Source organism: Lactuca saligna, chromosome 4, assembly GCF_052625555.1.
Source record: "Lactuca saligna cultivar CGN05327 chromosome 4, ASM5262555v1, whole genome shotgun sequence".
NCBI classification, from domain to species: domain Eukaryota; kingdom Viridiplantae; phylum Streptophyta; class Magnoliopsida; order Asterales; family Asteraceae; genus Lactuca; species Lactuca saligna.
This window is the reverse complement of record NC_136420.1, coordinates 337,655,013-337,682,691: the sequence shown is the minus strand read 5'-3', so window position 1 is coordinate 337,682,691 and position 27,679 is coordinate 337,655,013. Positions and strand designations below refer to the sequence as shown.

Here is a 27,679-nt window from a genome sequence, read left to right as displayed (position 1 = left end):
AATAGATATCCCTTATTCATCTCAAAATAAGTAGAGTATTTTTAGTTCTGATTTAACTAAATTACAAATATAATAAGAAAGATCGATAACAAATTTACTTTACAAAATGAGAAATGGTTGGAAAAGTACTCCATTATGTTAAAAGTTTTGTATGTAGGGTAGGGGACCCTTATTGAATTCCAAAGGACTAGAGTGATATTAGCTTTAAGTATGGGTGACCCGCACACAACAACTTCAATAACTCATACATGAATTGATTATAGTCCTATAGTATAGGGTATACCCTCTTCTTTATTTTGTTTTGTCCCTTAATATCCGTATATTATTATCTTGATGAATACATAAGTTAACGTGTTACGGGTGTTATCATATCAAAAAAAATGTCACTCATATTTCATGTTATTTATTTATAATAGGCAACATGTTAAAATAATTATTATTTTCCATGTCATCAGTTTTATTTTTTTTCTATTTTATTTTCAATTCATTTCTTATTTATTTCTTTTTTTTGATTTTTTTACTAATTATAAAAATAAATATAATATAATAAAACATGTTATTTAAATAAATCTTAAAATAAACATAACATTTAAAAACTAAAACCAACATTACGCGAGAAAAAAATACGATAGTCCTGATTTTAAGACAAAAAATAAATAACATTTAAAAATAAATAAAAATACATTTTTTCCCTAAATCTGTCAAGTCTTCTCGAAGTTAATTCCGTTTTCATGCGTCTTGAATATCAACGACTATGTAAATATTCAATTGTCTCTGATTGAAATTGCACGTATCTAGAATCTATAGCTAAATACTTCGCAATATTTCGTCATTTATCTTCAATCTTCATGTTATGTATTATGATACATGCATACATAATATATCGTAGAGTTTTAACCGATAAGATCGTGCCGCATGTTCAACTATGTGTTATTTCGACTTTAGAACTCCAAAAACACATTTCACTTCCTTGCATGCTCCTTCTTGTCTTTATCTTGAAAAAATTGTCTTTTGGTTGTATTGGGTGGTGAATCGTCTTCACAAAAATGGAATATGGTGAATCCATCTAATATTCAATATTGTATGATTACATGTTTGTTTTCAAAGATACAAAACCACTTATACGATATGTAGACCAACAAGTAACAAAAAAAAAAAAAAAACAAAGTACGTAAACGACCAACGCTTAAAACTTAAAAGAAATGAAACTAAACATGACATGTAAATTAAAAAGATTTTAGTAACGATAGACTTCATAATTTCGTATAGGGACTAAGATATGTGTCGTATCGTTTATTATGTGATGTGATTTTTCCTTATGCCTAATAACTTAATTACTACTTCCATCTACCTCATAAAACTTATTATCTTCAGTTGGGAATATTTTAATTCTAATAAAATATTCTAATTATAGTTTCAGCTCTCATGGGCTCTAAACTAGGTACAAACTTATCCAATATCAGTCAATCACATATTAGATTCGGGAGTAGTTTTTTGTATATTACTCAATAACCAAAGCAAAAGCAAGATTTTTTTTAGTAAAATAAGTTTAAATAATTAAATGATTGATTATATAAGCGTAATTCTAAAAAATCTGAATAAAATACTATGAATATAGTTTTAAAAAAATTAGTTTTGCAATACAAGAAGATTAGCAACTGGAGTTTGTTGTGTATTTAGGTTGAATCTCAGTGTAACGAATTGTTTTCAATGATATATTATTGATCATAGAAATATCATCCAAAAAGAAAAACAAAGACAAAAGGAGAAAAAGGAAAAGAAAAAGAAAAAGCTGATCCTTGTAACGGAAAACTTTGGGTTTTGATATATAGCGATATAGATTTGGAGACAATATGGGGCTTTATCTTTCCGGGACAGGACAATCATAATTCATAATGTTGACTTGTGAATGAAAAGTGAAAGTGAAGGCGTTGTTTGTAAATTGTAATTAATAATTAATTAGTTTTTAAAGGTGGAGTGGTTAATAATTAATACAGCCTCTATCTTAACTGTCAACTGAATAAGAATCCAAATATGAAATCACGGATTCAGCCGCTTTGCATCCAGATGATATGGCTTTCCCAACAGAGATCCCTCCTTTGTGGTTACCTGTTAGTCAGTCGCATTCAACATTTCAACCAACCCACTTTCTTTTATATTATTATTAGTAATATATTTAAAATATGTAATGATAAATAACAAAGTTACCTGCATAAAAGTATCCAGGTAGCTCTTTTTCCATCTTCTGAATTGCATCTATAACCAAACCATAGTTGTGCCCATACAGCGGAAATGCCTTGCTCCAGTAATAGTGTCTGCATTGCAATTCCACTCACGTATCATAAACACAGGTTCAAAGGAATAAAAAAAAAAAAAAAACTCATCATAAATTGGTGTAGGTGTAGGTGTAGGTGTACAAAAACCCTACATGTTAATGTTAAAACAACAATAAGTAATAATAATAAAACATACATACGTCAAAAAATTTGGCTCTCCCTCTGCACCAAGCAACTGTCTGAGGTCGGAAGTTACTATCTGCTTCAGCTCATCCCTATCATTGCAGTACAGTACACACAAAATCAATATATATATACATCTCATCCAATACCAATATTACTGGATATGGCTTATGTGCATCATATTTAACAAACATTCAAACAGTTTTTATTAAAATACCTGGAGGCTTTGGCCAGTTGTGGATTTCGACTCCCTCCAACAAAAGTGGTATAAAGATACAAGTCCTGAGGGGCACGATCTGGAAACATCATGGAACAAAAAAGAGTGCCTGCACACATTTTTTATTTATTATTTTATATAATAATAAGAATTATCATTTAATCTTTAGTTACCTAATGTCTTTAACCCATTTTCCTGCTCCTTGCCAGGAACAAGAACTCCAAATCCTTCAACTGCCCGCTTCACGTTCTCCTTTTTGAACGTCGAAATTACGACCGAAACTGGCATATAACTCACCTGGTTTTTTATTTAAAAAATCTCAACACTTTCTGCTAAAAAAAAAAAAAAAAAAAAAAATCCATTTCTTTCACATATTACATACCTCTGGTATGAAATTGAGCAGAAAAGGATTCCCTCTTTTTGTAATCTTCATTTCTTTCACATTGCCAAGTGGAGCCTAATTTCATAAACATGTTCTAAATCTGCAGTCACCTACCTACAACTTAATAACCAATAAATCGACTGTTTACTCACTGTCATGATTACAGCATCAAAAGATTGGTGTTTGTTTTCTTCATCTGGACCACAATAAATTGACCAGTTCCCAACTCTTGACCCATCATCACAGCTATACGACATTTCAAGCACTTTGGATTGGAGATTAAGCTCACCTTCTCCAACCTCTTTACACAGTGCATTCGTGAGTGTCTGTGTAAGAATGAATCAAGAAACCAAAATAAATTACCAAGCAGATGTCTCACTGATAGATTCAACCAACTGCATTCCATCTCACCTGCATTCCCCCCAAAAATGAAAAAGAAGCACGTGCACGCCTACCCTTGCTGTTTGAAGGAGGACTCTTTTTCCCACTTCTGGAAGTGAACATGGATTGAACAGCTCCAGAAATGATGGAACCAAACCTAAGTGTCATCAACATCAGTATTCATTCATTCAACTGATGATAGATAGATAGATAGATAGATAGATAGTCTTGGAAGAAAAAAAGAAAGAAACATACTTTTTCTCTAGTTCCCATAGCTCAGGAAATGCATGACGCATCTGTGTGGACAAGGGAATGTGGTTTTATGTCAAAACTAGATATGTATATATGTATTTCCTCAAAAACTTTACAGCAATAGGGATATAGTTACTCACAGAAAGTGATTCGGGATCTGCAGCACTTGTTCCCGCTACAACAGGGTCAATCAGATACTCAACAACCTTACATTATTAAACATTAATAACTATAAGAGAAAGAGAAAACTGTTATGCATCCAATACATCATGTTATTATAGATAGGGGTAGTTTGGGAAATTAACAAATAAAGATCATCTTACTAGTGCAAGGAGAATTAGGGGTATTTTGGGTATTTTATATTATTAGTTTGTTATGTCAGATAGTATAAGAGGGTAGTGGATAGGGAGAGTGAGGGATCCATCAATCCTTTCTGTGAAATCTGGAATTATTTCCTCTTGGAGAGTAGCTATCACGGAATCAGCTAACCTATCTTTAGTTCTTGTAATCTTTTGGGTATTATAGAGTGTCTCCAATCAATATTAGAATCATTTGGGTGGTTTTTTATGTTATTGAATCTGTTATTACAAATCAGTTCATAACAAAAACAATAAGAATCTTTTAAACAATTAAAACAGAAATGTATGTATACAAATACCTCCTTCCCAAAATGTCGCTGAAAGAATCCTGCAACACTGCAAAAGGACATGTTTAACAACTTAAAAGGCTCATTTATGATTAATATAACCGCTTGAAGCGGATGAAATGTATGTATGTATGTATGTATGTATGTATGTATGTATGTGTGTGTATATATATATATATATATATATATATATATATTACCTTTCTTGAGGGTCGGATGTATTTTTCTTCCACAAAATTGGCTCTAGAAGAATTTGGAACTGCAACAAACCCAATAAACTTTGTCATCATAAATCTTCAACTTCTGACACGAATCAATAAATAGGATATATAAAGAGTTGTCTTGAATCATTAATTGTGCATCATTAAGAAGATAATATGAGAATGTAGGACCAGAACAAGATCTGACATGCGACTAACGCACCTTTGATTGAGTGGAAAGAAAACTGCTTTGGATTAGTGCAATTGGGTTAGAAGGTATCTGCAATCAATCATGAGTTATAGTCACAAATAAAGGATATGAAATCAAGTACAGGTTTGGAGACATTCACATTTCATGATTCATACCAGTACAGGTTGTCCATTTCTTACAATATAACGCTTGTGCTGTGAAAGTGGCTGCAATAGGAAACATATGGAAGGAGTAGGACTCAGAATATATATACACACATGACCTCAATCAAGGTATAAAATGGAAATAGTCATTATAACAGACAAGTATGACAGCTACTATATATATTCACTTACAAACTGTTGTTTATCTCGAAGCCCAAGATCATCAAGCAAACTGCTGACATCTGCCTCACTTTCAGTCTGTATGATATGAGGTAAAATGTAAGGTAAGCATCACCAATTGCTAAGATTGATACAAATATTGCAGTAGTAAGAGATACATACCATAGTATTGGCACCCTCATCCCAAATCAAACCATCTTGTGAAATGCTTCTTAGTTTCCCTCCTGCTCTCCCATCAGCTTCAAATACAGTCACATTCAATCCGTGTACCTTTAACTTATAGGCAGCAGCAAGCCCACTGAAAAACATAAACTAATTAGTTCATGTTACGATGCGAATTTCACTAATGCTTTTGGTTTCTTAAACAGATTATTACACCGATAAAGATATTGAAATTCAGTAGAAACATCAACAGAATTACTTAATATAGTAAATGAGCAACAGAATTTTCTACATTCAGTATAAATTATCATACCTGACACCGGCACCAACAACGGCAACTCTCTTAGCAGGACCTGTTACAAAATACAAAACCACATGGTTAATTATATATATCCAACTGTTTTCTCAATTATACTTGCAAATGCGTATACAAGTCGAAAATCGGTATTAAAATGCAATTACAAGAACCCTAACTTTGCTTTTCATCTGTGGTGGGTGAAGCCATTGTTGTTGGTTGGTGTCTCTGTGTCTGTGGGTAAACTCGCCTGGTATTCTGATAATCAATCGGGTTAGTACAGTAGATGTTTTTCTCGGCTCGGGTCGCGAGTAAAGTAATTGCGTGCAATCCACTCCACTTCAACTGTGTGCGACTGCGAGTCAGTTTTCTAATGGACTAAATTTTCCTGTAAGCCTGTACTGCTTCTGTTTGTTTTAGACGTGTGGGCTTCTTTGTAATGGGCTAAATTATCATGTACTTATCGTACCCATCTGCTTGTTGCATTTATCCCAAAAATAAAAATTTGTAAAATTTACATGCATTTTATTTATTAATTTTGTGCACAACGCTTAAACCGACATGTTAGTTGACTTGTTTGCTTAATAAGACTTTCTATTCGGTCAAGCCTCAAAACATTGTTTTTTTTTTTTTTATTAAAAGTTTGTCTTTTTATTTTTCCATATATTCTTTTATTACATATTTGACCATACAAGTATTTTACATTTTACCTTATTCCTTTGTGTTTGTTTTTTCAGTTTTCATTCTTCTACACCTTTTGTTTATTCGTAGCACGTACATGTTATATAATGCTCTCAAACCCTTCGACACACCAAATATCCAATAGTATAGCACAAATGAAGATGTGTAACATATACAAAAAAAGTCCAAAACTATCCTTTGCATTGAACACCCTAAATTTATGCTTCCATCCTTAAATTATGTGGGAATTTCCTCAAAAGTGTGTTTCTCAGCTTTCCTTTTCCTTAGCTTTGCATATATCTTCAGCCGACTTGGTAAACTTTTTAGTCAACTCTTCAACCTGAAAACATGAACAAAAAATCAACCAATATATTTAATTAGAGTAAATGTATTTATTTAGTGTTACTTCTTTTTCCAATCGTTTTGCATCATCTGTTGAGAACCCTGAAACCGTTTTCGCTTTAATATTCTCCTTATCTTTCCCTTTATTTTTCCCTTCTGATTTTTTAGGCAGTGATTTCTTTATCGAGTCAAAAGCCTGTAAAACAAGTATTATCATATATTTTTTTTTAATATATTCGGCACAAAAGGATACATTGTAATAACCAAGATACAACATTTTCCTATACCTTTTGGCGAGCTCTTCTAACTCTTTGTTTGGCATCTTCACAAGACTTTGCTACCACTTTGCACACAGCCTGGAGTAAGTCATAAACATTAATGTCACATAAATTGCTAAATCGGTTTTTAAAATACAGGAAATAATCTCACCTGCATATGCTCTTTGGTCATGCTGCTTATTGCAAAGATGAAAAAATACAAAATATACTTTATTAGTAGCCAAGATACAACATAAGTAAAAAATTTTGAGCTGAGATTTTAGTGTCTTACGGAGGAATAGCTGTAATCAGGCGTTCACCATCTGGCTTAGGGTTCAAACCCAATGGTGAAGAAACAATGGCTTTCTCTAGTTCTTTCAGGGCCTGGATAATTTAAGTGCACTGTCAGAATACAATGCATTCACTGAATTTAAGTTGTCTTTCACAGTCTAATTGTTCATAATATCGGATATTGGCAACTACATCCTGCAAATGCAGATTAGGTAGGGATAGAAACTATTACATTTGGATTATATGGAGTAACTGACAGAGTTTTAGGGTCTAAAACTGAAACAACAGCCATCCGATTCAAAGGCATCTTCACACCACCAGTTTCTACTATGATATGGTCAAGCATTCCTACACACAAATTGGAAAAATAAGGAAAGATAAATAGAGTAATCAGGAACAAGCTTTTAGCAAAATCAAGAAACTATAAGCACCTGCCGATGCCCTTCCTGTGCGCAATTTGCTGAGTTCATTTGATACTGCATCAATTGCTGCCTCCATCTCAGAGATAGCGGTTGACTTAATAATTGGCCCAATATTCACAATTTCAATTCTGCTGCCAGCATCACCATTAGCAACACCAAGTTCATCGTTGTCATCGTCATCCCCTGAAAGCTTTGTTAAGTGATCGTTCTGTTGGGGTAATGTCGGATTTTCATGCATAGACTGGAAATATAAAGCAACTCTAGAGTTCAATTGTACTCAGTTCTTTATCGCGATGTAATTCATAAATAGAAAGGGGGAAATTCAGTGAGACCACTCCGTTCGTTTAAACAGTGAAAGGATCGTTTCATTGAACAGTGTGAATTTTACCTTAAACACGTATTCATTTAAAACAATAATCCATCTTACCCCAGCTTCTGTTTAAATGCGTGTTAGGGGCTTTCCATATTCAAGATAGATTAGAAGAAAAAGATAGAGAATTACATTTCTTCCGTGCTTTAGCAAATGATCTGCGGGATTCGAATAGAAAACCAATCGCCGGCGAACTGGAAAGGTCTGGACGCAGATCACAGGCAGCTCTCAAGAAATATGAAGAAGCTGCAAAGTGAGAAACCGGGCGAGATGTTCCGATCAAAGGATAGATGTTGCGACAGGATATGATTACACGCCTGATTGAAACCGCCATGAGATGGATTCGACGGTTCTTCTTCTCAGATCTTCACCGTCTACACTTTGTATCTGTAGCCTGCTAGGGTTCTACTAAACCCATCTCTCGCAATTTCTTTTGATATTCGCAGGTTAGCAGTTTCACTTTACCCCCTTGTACTTTCACGTCTTTAACTTTTCATCCCTAGCAGTTTCATGCAAGGTACATATAGTAAAATGTCAACGTGTACATGATTCTCCCCTTAAATGAAAAGGAAAATACCAGCTATTAGGGTGAGTAAAAACCACACTGCAATTAAAATTAACCCTAAAAACCACATAAACCGCAATAAAAACTGATGATGAAGTTTTCTGTTTTTCAAAAACCGTAAATTTACGGTGCGATGCGGTTATTAGTTTTCAAAAACAACAAAAAAAATCGCACCGCACATATTATATACATTTATATATATATATATATATATATATATATATATATATATATATATATATATATATATATTAAACTTGTGATAAATTTCAACAGTAAACTGTTGACAATTTATTCAAGTTTGGTCCCTTTACTTATTATGTTGCCATTGTGTTTCATTTTCAGGGGTTGATTTGTAAATATTTCATAGTGTTGTCAAACGTGGCTTATGGCTGCTTGTTTCTTGGTTTTGTAGAACGGCCGTGTCAATTTATTGATGTTTCTCTTTCTTTGCTCATCTTATTTCATCTCTGTATGTGTTTCTTTCTGCCGAAAGATCTCTTTCATCGTCCTTCGTCTTTCTCTCTGTAAGGTAAGATTTGTACTCGCTTCTTATTATTTTTCCTGTTCTGTGCTTCGATTGATGTCTTTACTTCTGTTGTGTTGTCGTGTATATATATCATGTCCGATTCCTCCAAGCGGAGCCGTGACGCTGGTGCGGCGTCGTTTTCTGCCGTTCAGATCGGTCGTCGTTGGAAGTGTCGGCGTTTCGATGGGCTTTCGGTTCTTCCTGAGTACATTGATAGTGGTGATTGTAGTTGGGTGTGTGAATATTGCGGTGCGTTTTTCTGGTACGTAGAGAGGGCTCTTAATATGTTGACAGTTGCTCACCCAAGGTATACCCATTATTGTACAGGCGGTAGTGTTGTTCTTCCGTATCCTTCTAGGTTTCAGTCTCAGTTTATTGCCCTGTATGAAAGTCAAAAAAAATTAAAGGATGTTAGGGCTTACAATAGTATGTTTTCGATGACTTTTTTTGGGGCTAATGTAGATGACGACGTGAATGATAGTCGTGTCCCATATGTTTTTAAGGTCTCCGAACAGACCAGTCACAAAATTGGGTCCTTCGCGCCTGACCCTGTAAAAGGACCGAGGTTTTTGCAACTTTACTTAGTTGATATAGATCACGAAGTTGAAAATCGATTGAGGGCTTTTGACGGTCCCAGACCAACAACTTTGGATTCAACTGTTATTAACTATCTGAGCCGGGTTTTAGCTGAAAGTAATGAATATGTTCGAACCTTTAAGAATGCAAAGCAGATGGCTGAAGAAATGGATTTGGAATCGTATGTTGTCTGATTATTCAATCACATTCAGGATCGTATATATGACCTACCTTTACCTGGGTCGTTAGGATGTATAGTAACTGGGGATGATACAATATCTACCACATATGACATAATTATTCACTCGCACCAGGGTCATCCACAACGTATCAGTAAGCTACATCCCAGGTACATGCCTCTGCAATACCCGCTTTTGTTCCCTTTTGGTGAGGAAGGTTGGTCTCCCCGTTTGAAGCTTGCGAATCAGAGAGGTGCAAATGCTCAGAATCTAACCGTGAATATGTATTACGCATATCATATCCATGCCCGCCAGCATATATGGTCTCCAATTATCAGCTCATCACGTCTCTTTCAGCAATATCTGGTAGATGTGTATACGTGTATAGAGGAAAGTCGTTTGGATTACATTGTCAGACATCAATCAAATCTTCGTTCGGATTATGTGAGTGGCCTGTACGATGCGCTTTCTAAGGGTGATAGAGATGCAGGGTCTATTGGAAAACGGATTTTTTTGCCAGCATCATTCACTGGAGGTCCCCGTTTCATGTACAGTCATTATCTAGACGCTTTATCCATATGTAGAGTGTATGGGAATCCACAGTACTTTATCACCTTTATATGCAATGTCAAATGGCCAAAGATCACCCGGTATATGGATACACATCACCAAACCGATACGCATAGTAGAGCAGACATAATAAGTCGAGTGTTCAATATAAAAGTTTGTGAATTCATCCAGTTTCTTAAAGAGGACAAAACCTTTGGCGATGTTGAAGCATGTGTGTACCCCACTTGGCTACTCTTTTTAATTACATCCGCTTTTATTTGTATTTTATCAAAAAAAAAAAAATTATGTATGTGATGTTTCCATCTGGAATTTGTATGCTGATTTTGTATATATTAGTATCTTTTATATAAAATTCGTTTTATTATATTCATTAATTTCCAGTGTACACATTTTGTTTAACTTATTTTAAGTTCTTTTTTACTAATGTTTCCATCTGGATTTTGTATTCTGATTCTGTATGTATTGGTATCTTCTAGATAAAATTCGTTTTGTTACACACAATAATTTCCATTGTACACATTCTGTTTACCTTTTTTTCAATTCTTTTTTACTACATATGGTTACATATCCTGATACCCGTTGTTTCTTTATTATGAAATTTACTTTATCATTAATACATTCGTCTGTTTGCAGGATCTTTATGACTTATGTAGTTAATTTATATATATATATATATATATATATATATATATATATATATATATATATATATATAATTGAAATCTATATTTTTAGTTATTAAATGTACTATTATTTAATTTTATAAAAAAATAATTCTCAATAACCCTGTGTCGTGTTATTTTACATGATAAAAAGGTTCTTTTCTGGCAGATTGATTGCCCCTATCCTCACAGTCTAATTCCGTTATAAACCCACATTTTTTATCTCATGCAATTCTTCTTTATTTACAACCTGAAGCATACAAACACATATATACAGTTCAAGGATTTATTTCTAACAACACTGTCTTATGAAAAAATTATTAATTTTCTTTTATATTGTACTTTTTGTTGCTTACTTCAATGGTTATTATTTCGTGAATGTTGTATGTTTCCTTAAGCAGAGAAACTGTATTTAACCTATTGTTCCTTTCATTTCCATTAGTCATATAACATGTACCTCTTCTGTTTTATGGATTTTTAATTTGATAATTTGTCTTGGAATCCTGATATTTTTTGTACATCAACCATAAAAAACCACATTCACACTGCAGGTGTGTCATTAGAATAATACATTTCTATAATGTAATAATATTATTTCTCACAGAGGAAACCACATGGTTTTTTTATTTTAAATGTATCTACATTGAACACCTGTACTTTTTCCCCGTATATGTTGTTCCCTTCTGGATTAACAGGCCTGTACTAATATGCACGTTACCATTTTCGAATATGACTGTTTTATGGTTTTTCACTGAAAGAAATCTTATTTAGTTTTTGTTTTTCTTTTTGTTAAATATATCTTCTTATTGACGTGTTTCTGCATTCTTTATCATTTTCATTTTGTTAGGTAAGTAAATGATTTCCAATATTTTTTGTATGATATATAGCTCGTTATTGAGCAGATTCCGTTGGATTCAACAATTAAAATTTGTTGTATGTTGTTTCAGTCATATGTATTATAATTTTTTTTTTAAAAGAGATGTTTTTTTCACCCTCTATTTATTATACATTTATGTTATCACCTCACGCATTTCATTGCATAACCTTCCTCTTTTGGTACAAACTAAAAGACACAAACACACATACATACTGCAGGGGTAGTTTTGGAATATGAGTCTTTTATGCTTTTTAACTGAAGTAAACGTTATTTACTTTTGCATTTTTTTTGTTAAATATACCTTATACCTCCTTATTGAGCAGATTAATATAAGACGTGGTTTTTTACCCGAAATTTCATACGTGAACTCACATATATCTGTTGACCAGTTTAAAAACTAATTTCGAACCTATACGTGTATATATATCTTACCTTTTTATGTGTTATTTGTTTGTTCCATAAAACCTGGTTATCCATTTTTATTATTAGATGTTCTGTTCCCCGCTCTACCCATTATACATTTCTGTTGTCAGCTTACGTATTTCATCCCATAACCTTCTTCTTTATGTACAGATTAGAACACAGAAACACACATACATACTGCAGGGGTATTTTTGGAATATCATTGTTTTATGGCTATTAATCGAAATAAACTTTATTTACTTTTCACTATTTTATTCTGGAACATATGTTCCTATTGAGTGGTTTATGCTTTCTTCATTATTTTCATTTGGTTAGGTAAACAAAATTGTATTTGATTTTCAATATCTGTTGTCTCATATATACCTTTATGTTGAACGGATTATGTTTACTTCAGCCATTTAAATTTGTTGTATGTACTTCGAAAATTATCCCTGTTATCATTTATTTATAAAAATATAACAGGTGGTTTTTTAAACAAAATTTCATACGTAAACCAGTTTTTATCTGCTTACCAGTTTTGTTACTAGTTTGAAATGTACATCTGTATATATATCTTATCCTTTTATCTGTTGTTACAGATATGTATTATTTGTTTCATTTTCCTTTGTATATATATATATATATATATATATATATATATATATATCCAAATTTCATTATCTATTTTAAATCTACACTATTGCAGATCTTTACACTATTGAATTCCAAAAAAGAGGCCTTCCACATTGTCATACATTACTGTGGGTATCAACAAAGGACCGTATAAAAAATGCAAGCGACGTTGATAACTATATAACTGCCGAGCTACCGGATCCAGTTAATGAGTCAAATTTGTACAATACCATAACAACTTGTATGATCCACGGTCCATGCGGACCACTTAACCAAAAGGCAGCATGTATGAAGGAAGGAAAATGTAATAAACACTTTCCTAAACCGTTTCTCGATGCAACTTTTTTTGACACAGATGGATACGTACATTACAAACGCAATCCAACTGCACACCACACTACTCAATTTGGACAGATTCTTGATAATGGATACATTGTACCATACAACAAAAGACTATGTTCACGGTTCCGTGCACATATAAATGTTGAGTATTGTGGATGGAGCATGTTGATTAAGTATCTGTTTAAGTACATTTCCAAAGGTGCAAATCGTGTAAAATATACCATCCAAAAACAGGGAAATACCGATATTGCATCTACCTCATTGCCTACTGCCATTCATCAGAGAGGGACGAATCATGATTGTCGTCCAATAAATGAGGTACAAAATTATGTGGATGGCCGGTATATCTATCCACATGAGGCAGCGTGGCGGATATTAGATTTTCACATACATCGTCGATATCCACCGGTTCAGGTTCTTACGATTCATGAAGAAAATATGCAACAAATCGTCTTTAATGGGGACAGTTCCATACCTTAGGTGTTATCTAATCCTAATGCGAGCACTACTACCCTCCTTGGTTGGTTCGAAAGCAATTCAAGGGACACTAAGGGTCATGATTTGACATACCTGGATTATCCAAAAAAGTACAAATGGGATAAGTCAAGTAAATCCTGGGATTAGAGAGTCTATGAATCATCAAAAATGGTAGGTCGCCTTGTATTTGTACACCCTACCTCTGGAGAGCTGTTCTATTTACGGATGTTGTTGTGTCACCAGAAAGGATGTACGTCTTTTAAGGATTTGCGTATTGTAGCTGGAATTGTGTATCCAACTTTTAGAGTTGCCTGTAATGCACTTCAATTAATAGGTGATGATGTTGAGTGGTTAACGTGTTTTACAGAAGCTGCAATGTGGGCTACCGCATCACAACTACGCTCGCTTTTCTGTCACCTACTCATTTTCTGTAAGGTTAGCAATCCACTAAGTGCTAAGGTAACAGACAAGACAGTCACGTCTTTGGCTGGGATTGTTGAATAACAATTACTTCGTGATTTATATGACATGCTCCAGTCCGCTGTGCCATCCAAATCAATGAGTGACTTTGGTCTTCCTGTTCCGTCACTGGATGTGACTGGTGTTCTACGAAATCGTCTCTTATTGGAAGAGATGAGCTATGATAAGGAACAGCTACGGCAACAACACAATAACCTTATACGAAAGCTAAATCACCATCAAAGATTAGTGTACAACAATGTTGTCTCTTCCATTGACAACAACAGACATGTACTAATATTTGTCTATGGGCACGGTGGGACTGGTAAAACGTTCCTATGGACGACCATTCTTTCCCATTTGAGATCTATTGGTAATATCGCTTTGGCTGTCGTTGCGTCCGGAATAGCATCGCTTCTTTTACCGCCCGGTACAACCGCACATTCAATCAAAATACTGATTGATTTAAAGAACAAAAAATCATGTGATATCAAAAAAGTACCTTCCTTGGCGATCTTTTACAACAAACAACACTCATACTATGGGACGAAGCACCAATGAGTGATAGAAGATGTTTTGAGTATTTGGACCGCTCACTTATAGATGTGTTAGACTGTGAAGAACAACCATTTGGATGAATATTGGTCCTTATTGGTGGTGATTTCCGTCAAAATCTACCCGTTGTACCAAGAAGCACACATTCAGAAATTATAGGGTTGAGTCTACCGAGTTCGTATTTATGACCATATTTTAAAATTCATTTTCTGCATACGAACATGAGACTTGAACCATCTAACACAGTACCCCACTCCTCAATGAATTTATCTGACTTTGCCGCATGGATCCCGGATATTGGAGATGGCCATATTGGAGTGCCTGACAAGGATGACCCACGAGACTCAAGCTGGATACAGATCCCACCTTCACTCCTAATATCACCATCGCCAAATTCATTACAAACCTTAATAGATTTTGTGTATGGGGACGACACACTTAATCAGCCGACTGCATCACAACTTTCAGCAAGAGCAATAGTTTGTCCCACAAACGATGCAACGGACGAGATAAACTGTCAAGTTCTGAAATTGGTCAGTACACTTGCAAGGGTATACAATAGTAATGACTCGATGCAACCCAATGGAAAACACACATCAGATTTGAATACCTCTATCCAATCGAATATCTAAACCAACTAACTTTCCCAGGAATCCCACCCCATGAGCTTTTACTTAAGATCGACTGCCCAATAATGCTTTTAAGAAACATAATTCATAAAGAAGGTTTATGCAACGGTACCAGATTGATTGTTTCACAACTATTACCGACCGTCATTGAAGCAACAATCATAACGAGCACCTCGATCGGAAAACGTGTGTATATACCACGCATAAACTTTATACACAATTCATCAGATTTACCGTTCGTCTTCTCACGTAAACAGTTTCCAGTTAAAGTCTGTTACGCAATGACCATTAATAAGAGTCAGGGTCAATCACTACGTAAGATTGGAATCTATTTGTCACAGCCCGTTTTTGCGCATGGCCAACTTTATGTTGCCCTCTCCCGAGCAACATCACCGAATTCGATAAGAATACTGCTTAACAACGCTGACTGTTGTAGATCAAACGAAACAAAAAATGTTGTTTACAGAGATTTACTACAAAAAGTTACTTCATCAGAGGTCTACAGTATCACTCCCTGTCCAGCTTTTAAACAAGATTACTGCTTTTCGTTTTATTCATATACAATATTTCATTTACAGAATCCCAACTTATTTTTTTTTCTATTTTATATTGGCACTCAAAATATAGACCTTACATGTATATTTTTTTTATATTAGAAACACAAACAGCAAATGATGATAATTTCTGAACTAAAAGTTGAGGGTATTGGAGGCCCCTTACAGGTTAGAATACTACGCAAATGGAAACACGATATCCGCCAATACGAAACTTGGTACCTGGTTGTCAACAAATATGTAAGTTCACATAGAAAAACCAACTGGTACCTTGCCCAAATAAACACGTTTTCTTAACAGATGATGCACATATACAAAAACAAAAACACAAGCAATGTTATTGAATTTAATATAAAGATAATATCTTTCTACAGGCGGATGCAATCCAAATTCTTGGACAGCGAACAAACCAGACCTACATTGAATCTGTTTTCAATGTTACACAATGTTATATTATATCGGACTATAGTTGCCCCAAATTAGACAGGTATCAAAAGGTTCTAGAAAACGATATCTATATTGACGTTGGTCTGAAGTCCAGCATACAGCGAATTCCAGACACAATCACAATTCCAAAAACCTGGTTTTGTTTTGTATCAAAGTCACAACTGATTGAACTTGGAGAAGCACCACCATACTATCCAAGTTTTCTCTATGTTATCCATATAACTTAAATAGAAATATGTACTACACATTACCTGTATAGAATATTGACCCTATTTTTACTACTAAATTACCAACATTTATAATTTTTTCCTAATTGGCTGAATATATTCCTTTGATATGAAAACTGACAGAAGTTGATAACTTACCAACGGATACAGGGATACACTCTACACCATAAATAACCACTTCTATCCTTAAAAAATTTACTTACTACGCTTTGTTCCATTGATTTCCTAGACTCTCAAAGTTGTTAACCCTCACAACAGCTTATGTAATTACTTACAAACAGACTTCATTGGCATTCTCTCGAAGATAAGGGATTGCACAAAATCAAATGGAGAACCATTTGTATTGCTTATACTAAGTGACGAAAGGTATATATATTAACCACTAAAATACACTCATAAATTCCATCATCCCTAACTAACCACATACAATTTCTTTTTCTATTAGTGACAGTGAACTCGCGATTAATCTATGGAAGGAATACATAACAAATACGCAGAAATTCGACCGTGCCTCCCTAAATCACCTATCTGCAACAATTGTCGTTGCGGTGACTAACCTAAAATCGTCAAAATCCTATGGTATCATATTCTGCAAACTTATATATATATATATATATGTATGTGTGTGTGTGTGTGTGTGTATATATATATATATATATATGCATATGTGTATGTGCATCACCACTATCACACCACATCTCCTAATACCCTTAACTACAAAATATCATCGGTGTAGGAGTTCTACGACACGGATCATCACATGCAATGCATATCTATGTGGTGGTTGTCGAGGCCAACAAAAATAATAACCCTAAATAATACACACTAAAATAATGTATAGTGGTAAAGGGGTCGAATCCACGGAGATTGGTTCAATTTATAACTCTATGAAAAATCTCTTTGTAAAAATACTTGGAATATGACAATAAATTAAAAATGGGGGTTTTGATGTTTTGAAATACTTGAGACAAACTAGAATTAACTATGATTTAAATAGACAATTGCAACAAAAATAAGAGTTTGATGTAAAATCAATAAGGGAAAAATGGTTGACTTTAGACTTTCATTACTTGAACATTTGGTTAAATAATAATGAGAATACCAAGGTGCAATACTTGTGTTTATAATCTAATTTGGCTATAACAATTTATAAGCATAACTTGCCTCAACTCTTCTTTTGTATTAAAATGACTAGAGAAGCTCATAACACATTTCCTAAATCAAAGTCACAAAACTAATGAAGCATGTAATTTTGTGAAAATCAATTAGCATTGGGTTTTAAGAGTCACCAAATCCAAAGAGTAATCTATTGCTTCCATTACCACTATGGAGAAAATATTTTCTTAGTCTAAATGAAATGAAAACAAACATTTAAACTAATTGTTGCTTGTTAAATTGAAGACCCATTACTTAGTCAAGAATTTAACCAACAAAGATAACATTCATATATCAATATTCATGACTACAGATATATAAACATGAAGGAAGTTTTCATAGAAAATATAATCATAGATATTCAACACAAGTTCATGGAGTTCTTCAAAATAACCAAAACATGCAAGCAACTACATCCACGTCAACCAAATGAAAATCTAGCCAAGCATAGCTAAGATTAAACAAAAACAAAAGGGATTAGAGATACCAAACATTGTCTTAGATGCAAGATAAGAGGAAATTACACTAATCTTCCAAATATTCTTCAAATCTTCCCAAAGCTTCTTAGAGAGAAAAATGGAATATGTTCTTCAAGTCTCCCCCCTCAAATGAGCCTCCAATCCTCAGCTAAAGAGGGCTAATTTCCGGATTCAAAAAGAGACCAAAAGTTACCCACCAAACTTCCACAAATAGAGTCAACAAGTCAAAACCCAGAAACAGCTCAACACAATTCACGCGGACCGCGTGGGTCACGCTGAATGTGAAACTTGGGCCATTTAACATGCATTTAAGCCCAATCTTCATTTCTTCAACTTTAGCCCATAATCATAAATCTTTAAGACCCATTTTCCACTCCAAAGCCTTCTAATGATTGACCCAATACTCCTCAAATTTTCTTGTAGTTCGATTTCGCGCCGTCTCATCATCATCTTTGCCCATAAATTAGATCCGAATTAATTTCTTCTTTTACGCAAGCACCTAGCCTAATCGCACCACTTCAAGTCCGCAAGCAAATCATATGCCTCCATGAGTCTCGCATCCTTTAAGCCTCCAATAACAAATAGTCTTCGGAAAATCCTGCAATTAAGCTCAAAAGACTAGAAAGCACTCGGTGAAGGATAAAACTGACAAAAAGAGAAAATATGCATGAAGATTGACTAAAATAAGATGGAATGTGCTAAAAAACTATAAGAAGAAGTAAATAAAATGAAGCTATCATTATGTCAACCCTGATATACCGGAGACAACAACTTTCGTAGATTTGTTAGTCACATAAATTACCAAACTTTTATACGATATATATCAATGAAATTGTATACCAACAACAATAGAATTACATATTTACAGGACCCTCAAGGCCAATGCCTACGTTATCGGGGTCGCCTACAACCTTACACCAAATAAAACTGAAAACCAAATCCGAGCTGTTGGTAATTCAATAACAATACTATTGGTGTTTACTAATACAGTCCATTTAAGATTGTCACTTTCGGTTACCTTATATTTATAGGAAAAAACTTTCATAGTGAACGCCTCAATCAAGGAATATCACTTCCAAAACACTTGGTACCAAACAACATGTCCAATCTGCAAAGATCCAATTTTCAGAAGAGGCCCCCAATGGTATTGCAGTGCACATGGACTAATAGAAAAGCCTGCCTACATGTAAGCATTTTCGAAATCACACAAACAAACCACTATTCAATGATCATACTATTTACATATTCTTCATGTGTATAGATACGAACTAACCGTTACAATAGTCGGCACAACGGATACCATACCCGCAATATTGTCTGAAACATCATGTCGTAAGCTATTAAAATCATCGCTCGAATAATTCATATCCGACAACCCACTGACTAACAGAAACACCTTGCCTTCAATCATGACCGACCAAAAGGAGCAAACCAACACCATGTGTATCCAAATGCTGAGGGCATCAACTCCTGACAATATCCGTTTCATAATAATCAACATCCAACAGTCAACTACACCACCGGAGACACCCGTTCCAACAACACCCGCACAAACACTGACGAAAAGAATCCGATCGGATAATGAAACACCTGAGGCAAGTGATTTCGCACGTCCTGCCGTCCGCACCCTGAACTTTACTCCGGCAGGTAAAAGAAAATGTTATGATTTCAAAAATAAACACCAAACTAAAAAAAACATTACTAATACCTTCTAAATTCTTCTATGACAGGCCCACCAACAACAACATTTCTGGAAAAAAAACCACGAAATAACAACCAACAAAAAAGAAGACCGTCAAGTCCCACTTCCCATTCAGATACCAACTTTCCCTTTGTAGTAAACAATAGTAACAAGTATCCTATGTAATTCGGTTACTAATTTTCCCTTTGTAGTAAACAAAAGTAACAAGTATCCTATTTAATATAAACAATAATAAAGAAACATCGTTTGCATACCTCGACACACTCATAATTTCACAAAACAAGTAACCATATATAGTTATTTAAAGATAGATTACGTTTCCAAACATGCACCCGACAATATCTAGTACTATGAATACAATGACATATACATATTTAATATCATACCAAATCAGACAAAAATTACATAACTCAATACACTTGAATATTACCCGAAATTATTCTATAGATAAAACCATAAATATATAAAAAAAATTCCTGAATAAAGCACATATATCAATTCTGAATAGCAAAATTTCCCCTTTTCCAAAACAAGGATATCGCCACTGGTCAAAGATCTCCCCATATAGATCCCATTTAATATCACACCTGCGCCAAACAATCAAATCCATCTAATAAAGGAAAATTTTCGGTAGTCGTCATCCTATATCTATAACAAATCAGAAAACTTATTAATGAGTTCCAATAAATGCAGTCCAACAACCAAAATCCTCAACTATAAAAAAACCACCCCATATTGATCATCCTTCCACCAAACACGAATCACAGAAGATGGAGACCATCATGAAGAAACTGCAAAACCAACTCGACACAATGCAGGAAGCACTTGCTGCGGTCCAAAACACTTTCGCCTTCATCAACCAAACAAGGCAAGACATGATAAACGAATCTCCAAAGGAAATGCCATATAGACATGTCGTCGTCACCAAAACCTTCATCAACGACCTGGATCAAGACACGGTGATCATGCTCGACATCTTCCAGGCAATGCAAGAGAACATGGCTTCAGCAACCGAGATCTGCAAGAAAATCATCAACGACCACCAAGTCCCATAAAGAAACAAATCCAACTCTTTTGTAATCAAATGTCCAATACCTATCTCTTAATGAATGGACACTTTTGTAATCAAACACTAAGTAATGAATGATATCGTTTGATGCTTATGATGTAATCTTCTTATGTTTTATCACTGTTTGAAATGAATAACATCTTTTAAACCAGCTCCGTTATATAATCATCCGCTCCATTAACCAAGTACGAGATACACTATACACAAACTACAACCGACCCCCCTGCCCCTCGCGAAGCGGGGGTAACGAATCTAGTTAAATATTAAAAATAAGATAAGTTTCATGGATGAAAGATAAATAAAATACTAGAGGACAAAAGAGTTGGTTTTTTGTTATATTTAACTTTGAAAAATGGTGAAATTAGACAAGCTTAAGATATTTATTGTTAATTACTATTGATTTTACGTTTTTAAGATATTGTTTGTTTGTGATTTAAGTTAATTGTCTTATACCTTATGGTATTTTTTTATCATTACAAGTAATATGTTTGAACTTTTAAAACTGTTTGGGCTCTAAATTGTGGTTAAAAACCACACAAAAGAACCGCACCAAATCCATGCGGTTAATAACCGCAACAAAAAAAACAAAACAAAACAAAACAAAACTGCACCGCAAAAATAACCGCCTAACCGCACTGCTAAAATAACCGCACCAAGCGGTTTTAAAAATGGATTAACCGCATTTGCGGTTAGTGGTGAGGTTTTGGCTAATAACCGCACCGAACCGCACTGCGCTCACCCCTACCAGCTATCATCATTTGGTATTTCATATTAAACTGGTTCACCTTCACAAGATTGTGTAATCGAAACAACTTGATCTTCATCAGTAGGAGTAATAAGAGTAGGAACACTCTCCTCCTCCACTCTGATCATTCATATTAAGAAGCACTCTCCCCCTAAACATGATTATTTTAATAAGAAACAATCTCCCCCTTGACATAAACTTCAACATCATTAAGAGGTTCAGTAATTCGTCTTCTTGATTGTAAGTTGCCTTTGCTTCAGATTCGACAGCACATTGAGGTACGTTAAAGAAACAAATAAAATTGTCATCGAACGTCCTAATTTGAGATGTTTCGGAACATGAAGATGAAAAATTTTCTTTACATGGAGTCACATGTTTTTGTAATGTCCCGTTTTCACAACCAAAAATTTTCATTTTATTAAAGTAAAACATCCTAATTATAACTCCATTATTAAGAAAATTGTTTATTCCAAAATTCATTTATTGAAAATCAAAGTAATATAAGAAACGCGGAATCCTCAGTGTTGTTGATGAGCGTGTACAGTCCCGCCTTCGTCTTCCCATGACCACCGATAAAACCTAGAAAAAAAACATAAACAACTAGGTAAGCACAAAGTTTAGTGACTTTTCCCCAAAATTCTCCATACGATAAAGATACAAGCATGCATAATGGCCCAGAATCATCAGACTGGAATGCCTAGGCCCAACCAGTTATCGGACTGGAACGCCAACATGCAACAGATCCAATCAGTCATCGGACAGGGATACCCAGGGTTTGTTGGCCTATTGTCTCAACCCAACCGCTTTTCCTGGAGCCTTCGTGCCTACGGCTTACAGCCGACCTGCACCAGGAGTCTTGGCTTATAGCAAAAAACAGGATCGCCTCAACCCACTACCTCAATATATCGACATACTAACAATCATGGATCAAGTAGTTACATGATACAGGTAAACATCACTCATACAACTCATTACCGCCTACTAGTCCTCTCCCATCACATTGTCCCCCCACCAGCTAACCTCAATGAATGTGTAGCCATAAGTAAGCATAGGTAAGATAGCCACCCAAATAGATGATCCTACTCTAGAGCCACAACCAAACAAGAAACATACAAGAAAACCTAGATCAAGAGTTCTCAGGCAATCTTATATGACTCCATACAACCCCTATGGAACTCTAGTAGATGATGAATAGTCTACTAGCACTCTAACCAGCATACCACTACTACAACATCCTATCATATAAGGATATAAGGCTTAATTCATGGTTTGAGTATCATTAAGGCATGCAAGAGCATAAAATTTGCAACTTTATAGCTTAAGACACTTTTTTTAGCTTGGATCTAAGTTTTGAACATTAAGGCTTGTAACAGCCCGGATTTTTCCAAGTATATTTTATTCGCATATTTTTGGTGTTTTGTGAGGGGACTCGGCGAGTTGGAGCTCGAACTCGCCGAGTAGGGTCGCGGTTCTGGACGCGGGTTCGCGCCTGGACTCGGCGAGTCCGTGCTGTTTGATGAAACCCTAATTTTCCATTCCTAAGCTCTATTTAAAGGATATTATAGCCCTTCATTGCGGCCACCTTGATCCTTGAGAGCACCAAAGCAGCTGAGAGCTCCTGTGAGTGAGATAAGAGGCTATTGTTCACCAAATTTGTGTGTTTTTGCAAGAAAGGAAGGGGGAAAGTCAAGCTAGAAGAGTTGGGAGCTTGGATCTACTTCCATTTCGCCAAGGGAAGCTTCTTGAGGTATCTTTCAGACCTAATTTCCGTGTTTATGTTGATATGGTCAAATCTAGGGTTTCTTCTTGCCTTATTTGCTTTGTAATTTAAGTGTGAGAGGTCCCATGGAGATATGGTACCTAGATCTGGACCTTAGCAGGTCCAGAAAGTCCCAAATGATATGCTTTATGTCCTTCCTTTTGGGTTGGAGGCTAGGGCTGCCATATTAGTGGTCATTTCTCCAAAAAGAACCTTGTAAGTGTTGCATGGTGGCCAAGACTGTGACTTTACGTGATAAATGAGCTTAGGAGGGCCAGATCTATGAGTTTATGGAGCGGATCTGACCTCATAAGCAAGTTTCAATCGATGCATGGCATGGACTCGCCGAGTCTGAAGAACAGACTCGGCGAGTAGCATGAAGATTGTCCTTAACCACTTAGTGAGTGGTCCTGCCGAGTTATGGTTGACTCAGTGAGTCACGGGGAGTTAGAGAGGGATTGACAGGTGGACTGAGTTGAGCTGGAACTCACCGAGTTGTCCTTGCGACTCGGCGAGTTGAGTCGCGGTGGCCCTGCGATTCATGACCAGGTGGAACTCGTCGAGTCAGGGGAGTACTTGACGTGTCAAAGGGAAATCCTTGCGAGTTGGTGAAAACGCTTAGACTCGCTGAGTCGCTCTAGTGCACTCGCCGAGTCCGGTCAAATTGACCATTGACTGTTGACCAGAGTTGACCAGTGTTGACTTGATAGGGATGGTCAACCTTAGTGGTACAAGTATTAATTAGAGATATATGATGTTATAGGAGGATTATAGATCGGGGGTTCGAGCACGAGTAATTTCCAGGGTTCGCGAGTTATCGAGATATATGAGGTGAGTCTTCTCACTATAGTGTACCCGGAAGGGTTTGACTGTGTGACCGGAAGGTCGAATATGAGATGAGATATATGCATTATGTGTGATAAGTTAATCGTTATATGTGCCATGTATGATATGCTTGATATGGGCCGGAAGGCATTATGTTATGGGCCGGAAGGCGTTGTAAAATGGACCGTAAGGTTTTCGTGGTAGGACCGGAAGGTTTACCCAGTCGGGACGGAAGTCCCCTGAGACACATGGACCGGAAGGTCAGGGCCTGGAAAGGCATATGTGCGTAGGTTGTATTTTGGGGAACTCACTAAGTATTTATGCTTACAGTTGTTGTGTTATGTGTTTTTAGGTACTAGCGAGGACCGTGGGAAGGCGCCGGCGTGATCGTACACACACTCGGGGGAAACTATTTTTGTGATCTTTGTTATGTAATCGGTCGTGACAATATTGTTTACATTGGAATCTAAATTATTACTCGATGTTTTTGATGTTTGTAAAAATGAAAAATTGGTTTTAAAATTTACGTCGTTACAAGTTGGTATCATAGCCTTGATTTGAGTGATTCGGGTACACCTTTAGGCGTAACTGAACTTAAACCGGGGATTTGAGAAAATTTTAATTAATAAATCAATAAAATTTGATAAGTGATTTTTGAAACAACTAAAGAAGAAGGAGTGTGTACGGTCATCCAGCGCCCGAACGGTAAAATCCCCAAAATACTCTTACAATATGTGTTATGAGATATGATATGATATGATATACATGCTAGTAGACTAGGTATTCATATTAGGACTAGAGTGGCCTGATTTGTGATGCCTTAGTCTAGGGAAACCTGCTTCTATGAGGTGCTTTGAGAGCGAGTGGGTAATTAGTGCATGGCAAGAATAGAGTACTCAGAATCCGGGGTTTGGGGAGGAGGACTTGGGGTGAATCCTAACGCGGTGTAGTTGGTAGTATTGGGCCCATACTACTAAAGACACCGGGTCAGTGGGCAACCCAAGTAAGAATCCCTGGGTATCGGAGACTGAGTAGGACTGCATTATCGAGTGCGATTATGCTCGATAGAGTCTCTGATATTTTTATGTTGTATTTCGGAGACATCATGGTTGGACCACGCCACAAACCTGGTACGAGTAGTGTGATTGACGAGGAGCTTCGTCAAATGATTCATAAGGAGGTAGCTGCAGCGATCCGGGCTGAGATTCCGGAGATGTTTGGGTCTATTAAGACCACGTTGATGGAGACATTTGATGAGCGGTACGCCGCGTGGACTGAGGCCGTAGCCGCTGCAACTACCGCAACTATGGCCGCTACCAAACCACAGGGAGGTGACTCGTTACTGTTCCGGGAGTTCAGCAACACGAAAACCACCTGAGTTTGACGGGACGCAGGATCCGATCGTTGCGATGAGATGGATTGCTGATATCGAGGGATGCTTCTACACTTGTTCATAACCGGAGCATCTGAGGGTACGGTTCGCCTTGAACCAGCTCCGCCTGGGAGCAAAGGATTGGTGGAAGTTCGTGACGGCGAACTTCACTCTGGCAGAGGTTTCAGCTGTGACTTGGGAGAGGTTTACTGCTATGTTCAGAGACGAGTACGTTCCCCAGGTGGAGAGGGAACGGTTGGTTCAGGAGTTCTTGACCCTCAAGCAGGGTAATGATTCTGTCACGGTGATCACGCAGAAGTTTCATGAGAGGGCGATGTTCTGCGCCGAGCAGGTGTCCACGGAGCAGGCTCGGATGAGTCGGTATTTGGGAGTGCTGAAGAGGGATATCCGGGAGTTCGTATTGAACTCGTCATATCAGACTTTTGTTGAGCTTCAGGCGAATGCCAGGAAGCGTGAGATCGAGTTGGAGACCCAGGCCAGGGAGGAGGCCGAGTCTCAACGGGTGGATCGGCGGTCGGCTCAGTCTCAGCTGACAGCCAAGCGGACCAAGTCCACCGATTCGAGATCTGGAGTTTAGAAGGGCCGCACTTGCGGAAAGTGCGGCAAGGGTCACGAGGGGGCATGTCGATCGGGTGCTTGCTACAAGTGTGGCAAGGAGTGGCACATTGCTAGGGATTGCCCCAAGGGATTCATGATTTGCTTTCATTGCAACCAGACCAGCCATCAGAAGGCCGAGTGCCCCCAGCTTCGCCAGGGATCTACGCCTGCTGCCAGGGTTACCGAGATTCGGCCAGTGAAGGCCGAGGCTCCGAAGGCTCGTGGGAGAGCTTTCCAGTTGATTGCGGAGGAGGTCCGCGCGGCGCCTGATGTCATAGCCGGTATGTATTCTTTCATGTATTTACCTTTATGCTGAGATACCGTGCTTATATTATGATATGCGTAGGTACTTTTCTTGTGAATTTTGTACCTGCTTTGGCATTATTTGACTCGGGTGTGAGTCGGTATTTTGTATCGTTGGCTTTTAGCCAGCACAACGGTATTGATCGGGAGGTGATGAGTCGAACCCTGCGAGTTTCTATAGCAAATGAGAAAGCAGTATACGCCACTGAGGTGATTCGAGGATGCGTGCTCGAGATTTTTGGGGTCAAGTTCCCTATAGACTTGGTTCCTATAGTTATGGAGGATGTCTGCGTTATCGTGGGCATGGATTGGTTGAGTAAGTTTGGGGCAGTCATTGACTGTGAGAGACAGCTGATGACGATTTGAGACCCTAGTGGGGGAGTGCTTACGGTTTATGGTGAAGGGACCCGATGTGGGTCGGCGTTTTGTTCGGCTGCCAGGGCAAGGCAGAGTTTGCAGCGGGGCTGCAATGGATTCATAGCCTACGTGATGGATACCCGAGTGGCTGCGGGGAGGCCCAATTCGATTGATAACGTTCCTGTTGTATGCGAGTTTTTGAATGTGTTCCCCGAAGAGTTACCGGGTGTGCCTCCGGAGAGGCAAGTGGAGTTTCGTATCGATTTGGTTCCGGGAGTGGCACCCATCGCCAAGGTGCCGTATCGTCTTGCTCCATCGGAAATGCAGGAGTTATCCTTGTAGCTTCAGGAGCTGTTAGGAAAGGGGTTCATTCGACCGAGTAGCTCACCTTGGGGAGCACCGATTTTGTTCGTCAAGAAAAAGGATGGTTCACTCTGGATGTATATCGATTACTGGGAGTTGAACAAGTTCACGGTTAAGAACCGGTATCCGTTACCTAGGATCGATGATCTGTTCGATCAGTTGCCGGGGGCATCTTGGTTCTCCAAGATAGACTTGAGGTCGGGGTATCATCAGATGAGGGTTCGAGAGGAAGATATCCAGAAGACTGCTTTCAGAACTCGTTATGGACATTATGAGTTTGTGGTGATGCCTTTTGGGCTCTCCAATGCCCCGGCAGTGTTCATGGATCTTATGAACCGGGTGTGCCGGCCGATGCTGG

The 27,679-nt window shown here is 36.9% G+C and overlaps 3 protein-coding genes across 5 annotated transcripts; 1 reads left to right on the top strand and 2 right to left on the bottom strand.

The window, feature by feature from the left end:
• Positions 1-1,917: 1,917 nt before the first annotated feature.
• On the bottom strand, positions 1,918-5,871 carry HEMG2 (Flavin containing amine oxidoreductase family). Of its 2 annotated transcripts, none has more exons than XM_078993112.1 (18): positions 5,708-5,871; positions 5,547-5,586; positions 5,234-5,369; positions 5,084-5,149; positions 4,904-4,954; positions 4,761-4,817; positions 4,538-4,596; positions 4,350-4,386; positions 3,832-3,897; positions 3,695-3,735; positions 3,470-3,596; positions 3,211-3,384; positions 3,059-3,133; positions 2,850-2,973; positions 2,677-2,785; positions 2,473-2,551; positions 2,209-2,315; positions 1,918-2,109 (listed from the first exon to the last, which is right to left on the bottom strand). In XM_078993112.1, the coding sequence occupies exons 1-18, from the start codon at positions 5,736-5,738 to the stop codon at positions 2,106-2,108; spliced, it is 1,383 nt and encodes a 460-aa protein (XP_078849238.1). In that variant the 5' UTR covers positions 5,739-5,871; the 3' UTR covers positions 1,918-2,105. The 2 variants fall into 2 exon arrangements, with proteins under 2 accessions (XP_078849238.1, XP_078849237.1); XM_078993111.1 differs by having other exon boundaries at positions 2,477-2,551; positions 5,708-5,867.
• A 464-nt stretch (positions 5,872-6,335) lies between these two features.
• LOC145044241 (Ribosome recycling factor) lies at positions 6,336-8,309 on the bottom strand. 2 transcript variants are annotated; one of them, XM_078993113.1, is made up of 8 exons: positions 8,024-8,309; positions 7,531-7,704; positions 7,332-7,447; positions 7,101-7,192; positions 6,981-7,002; positions 6,839-6,907; positions 6,616-6,747; positions 6,336-6,549 (listed from the first exon to the last, which is right to left on the bottom strand). In XM_078993113.1, exons 1-8 carry the CDS (start codon positions 8,223-8,225, stop codon positions 6,478-6,480), a joined length of 879 nt encoding a protein of 292 aa, XP_078849239.1. In that variant the 5' UTR covers positions 8,226-8,309; the 3' UTR covers positions 6,336-6,477. The 2 variants fall into 2 exon arrangements, with proteins under 2 accessions (XP_078849239.1, XP_078849240.1); XM_078993114.1 differs by having other exon boundaries at positions 7,531-7,762; positions 8,024-8,156.
• A 1,605-nt stretch (positions 8,310-9,914) lies between these two features.
• LOC145040989 (uncharacterized) lies at positions 9,915-13,706 on the top strand. The gene is made up of 2 exons (XM_078988865.1): positions 9,915-10,521; positions 12,958-13,706. The coding sequence occupies exons 1-2, from the start codon at positions 9,915-9,917 to the stop codon at positions 13,704-13,706; spliced, it is 1,356 nt and encodes a 451-aa protein (XP_078844991.1).
• The last annotated feature ends 13,973 nt before the right edge of the window (positions 13,707-27,679 follow it).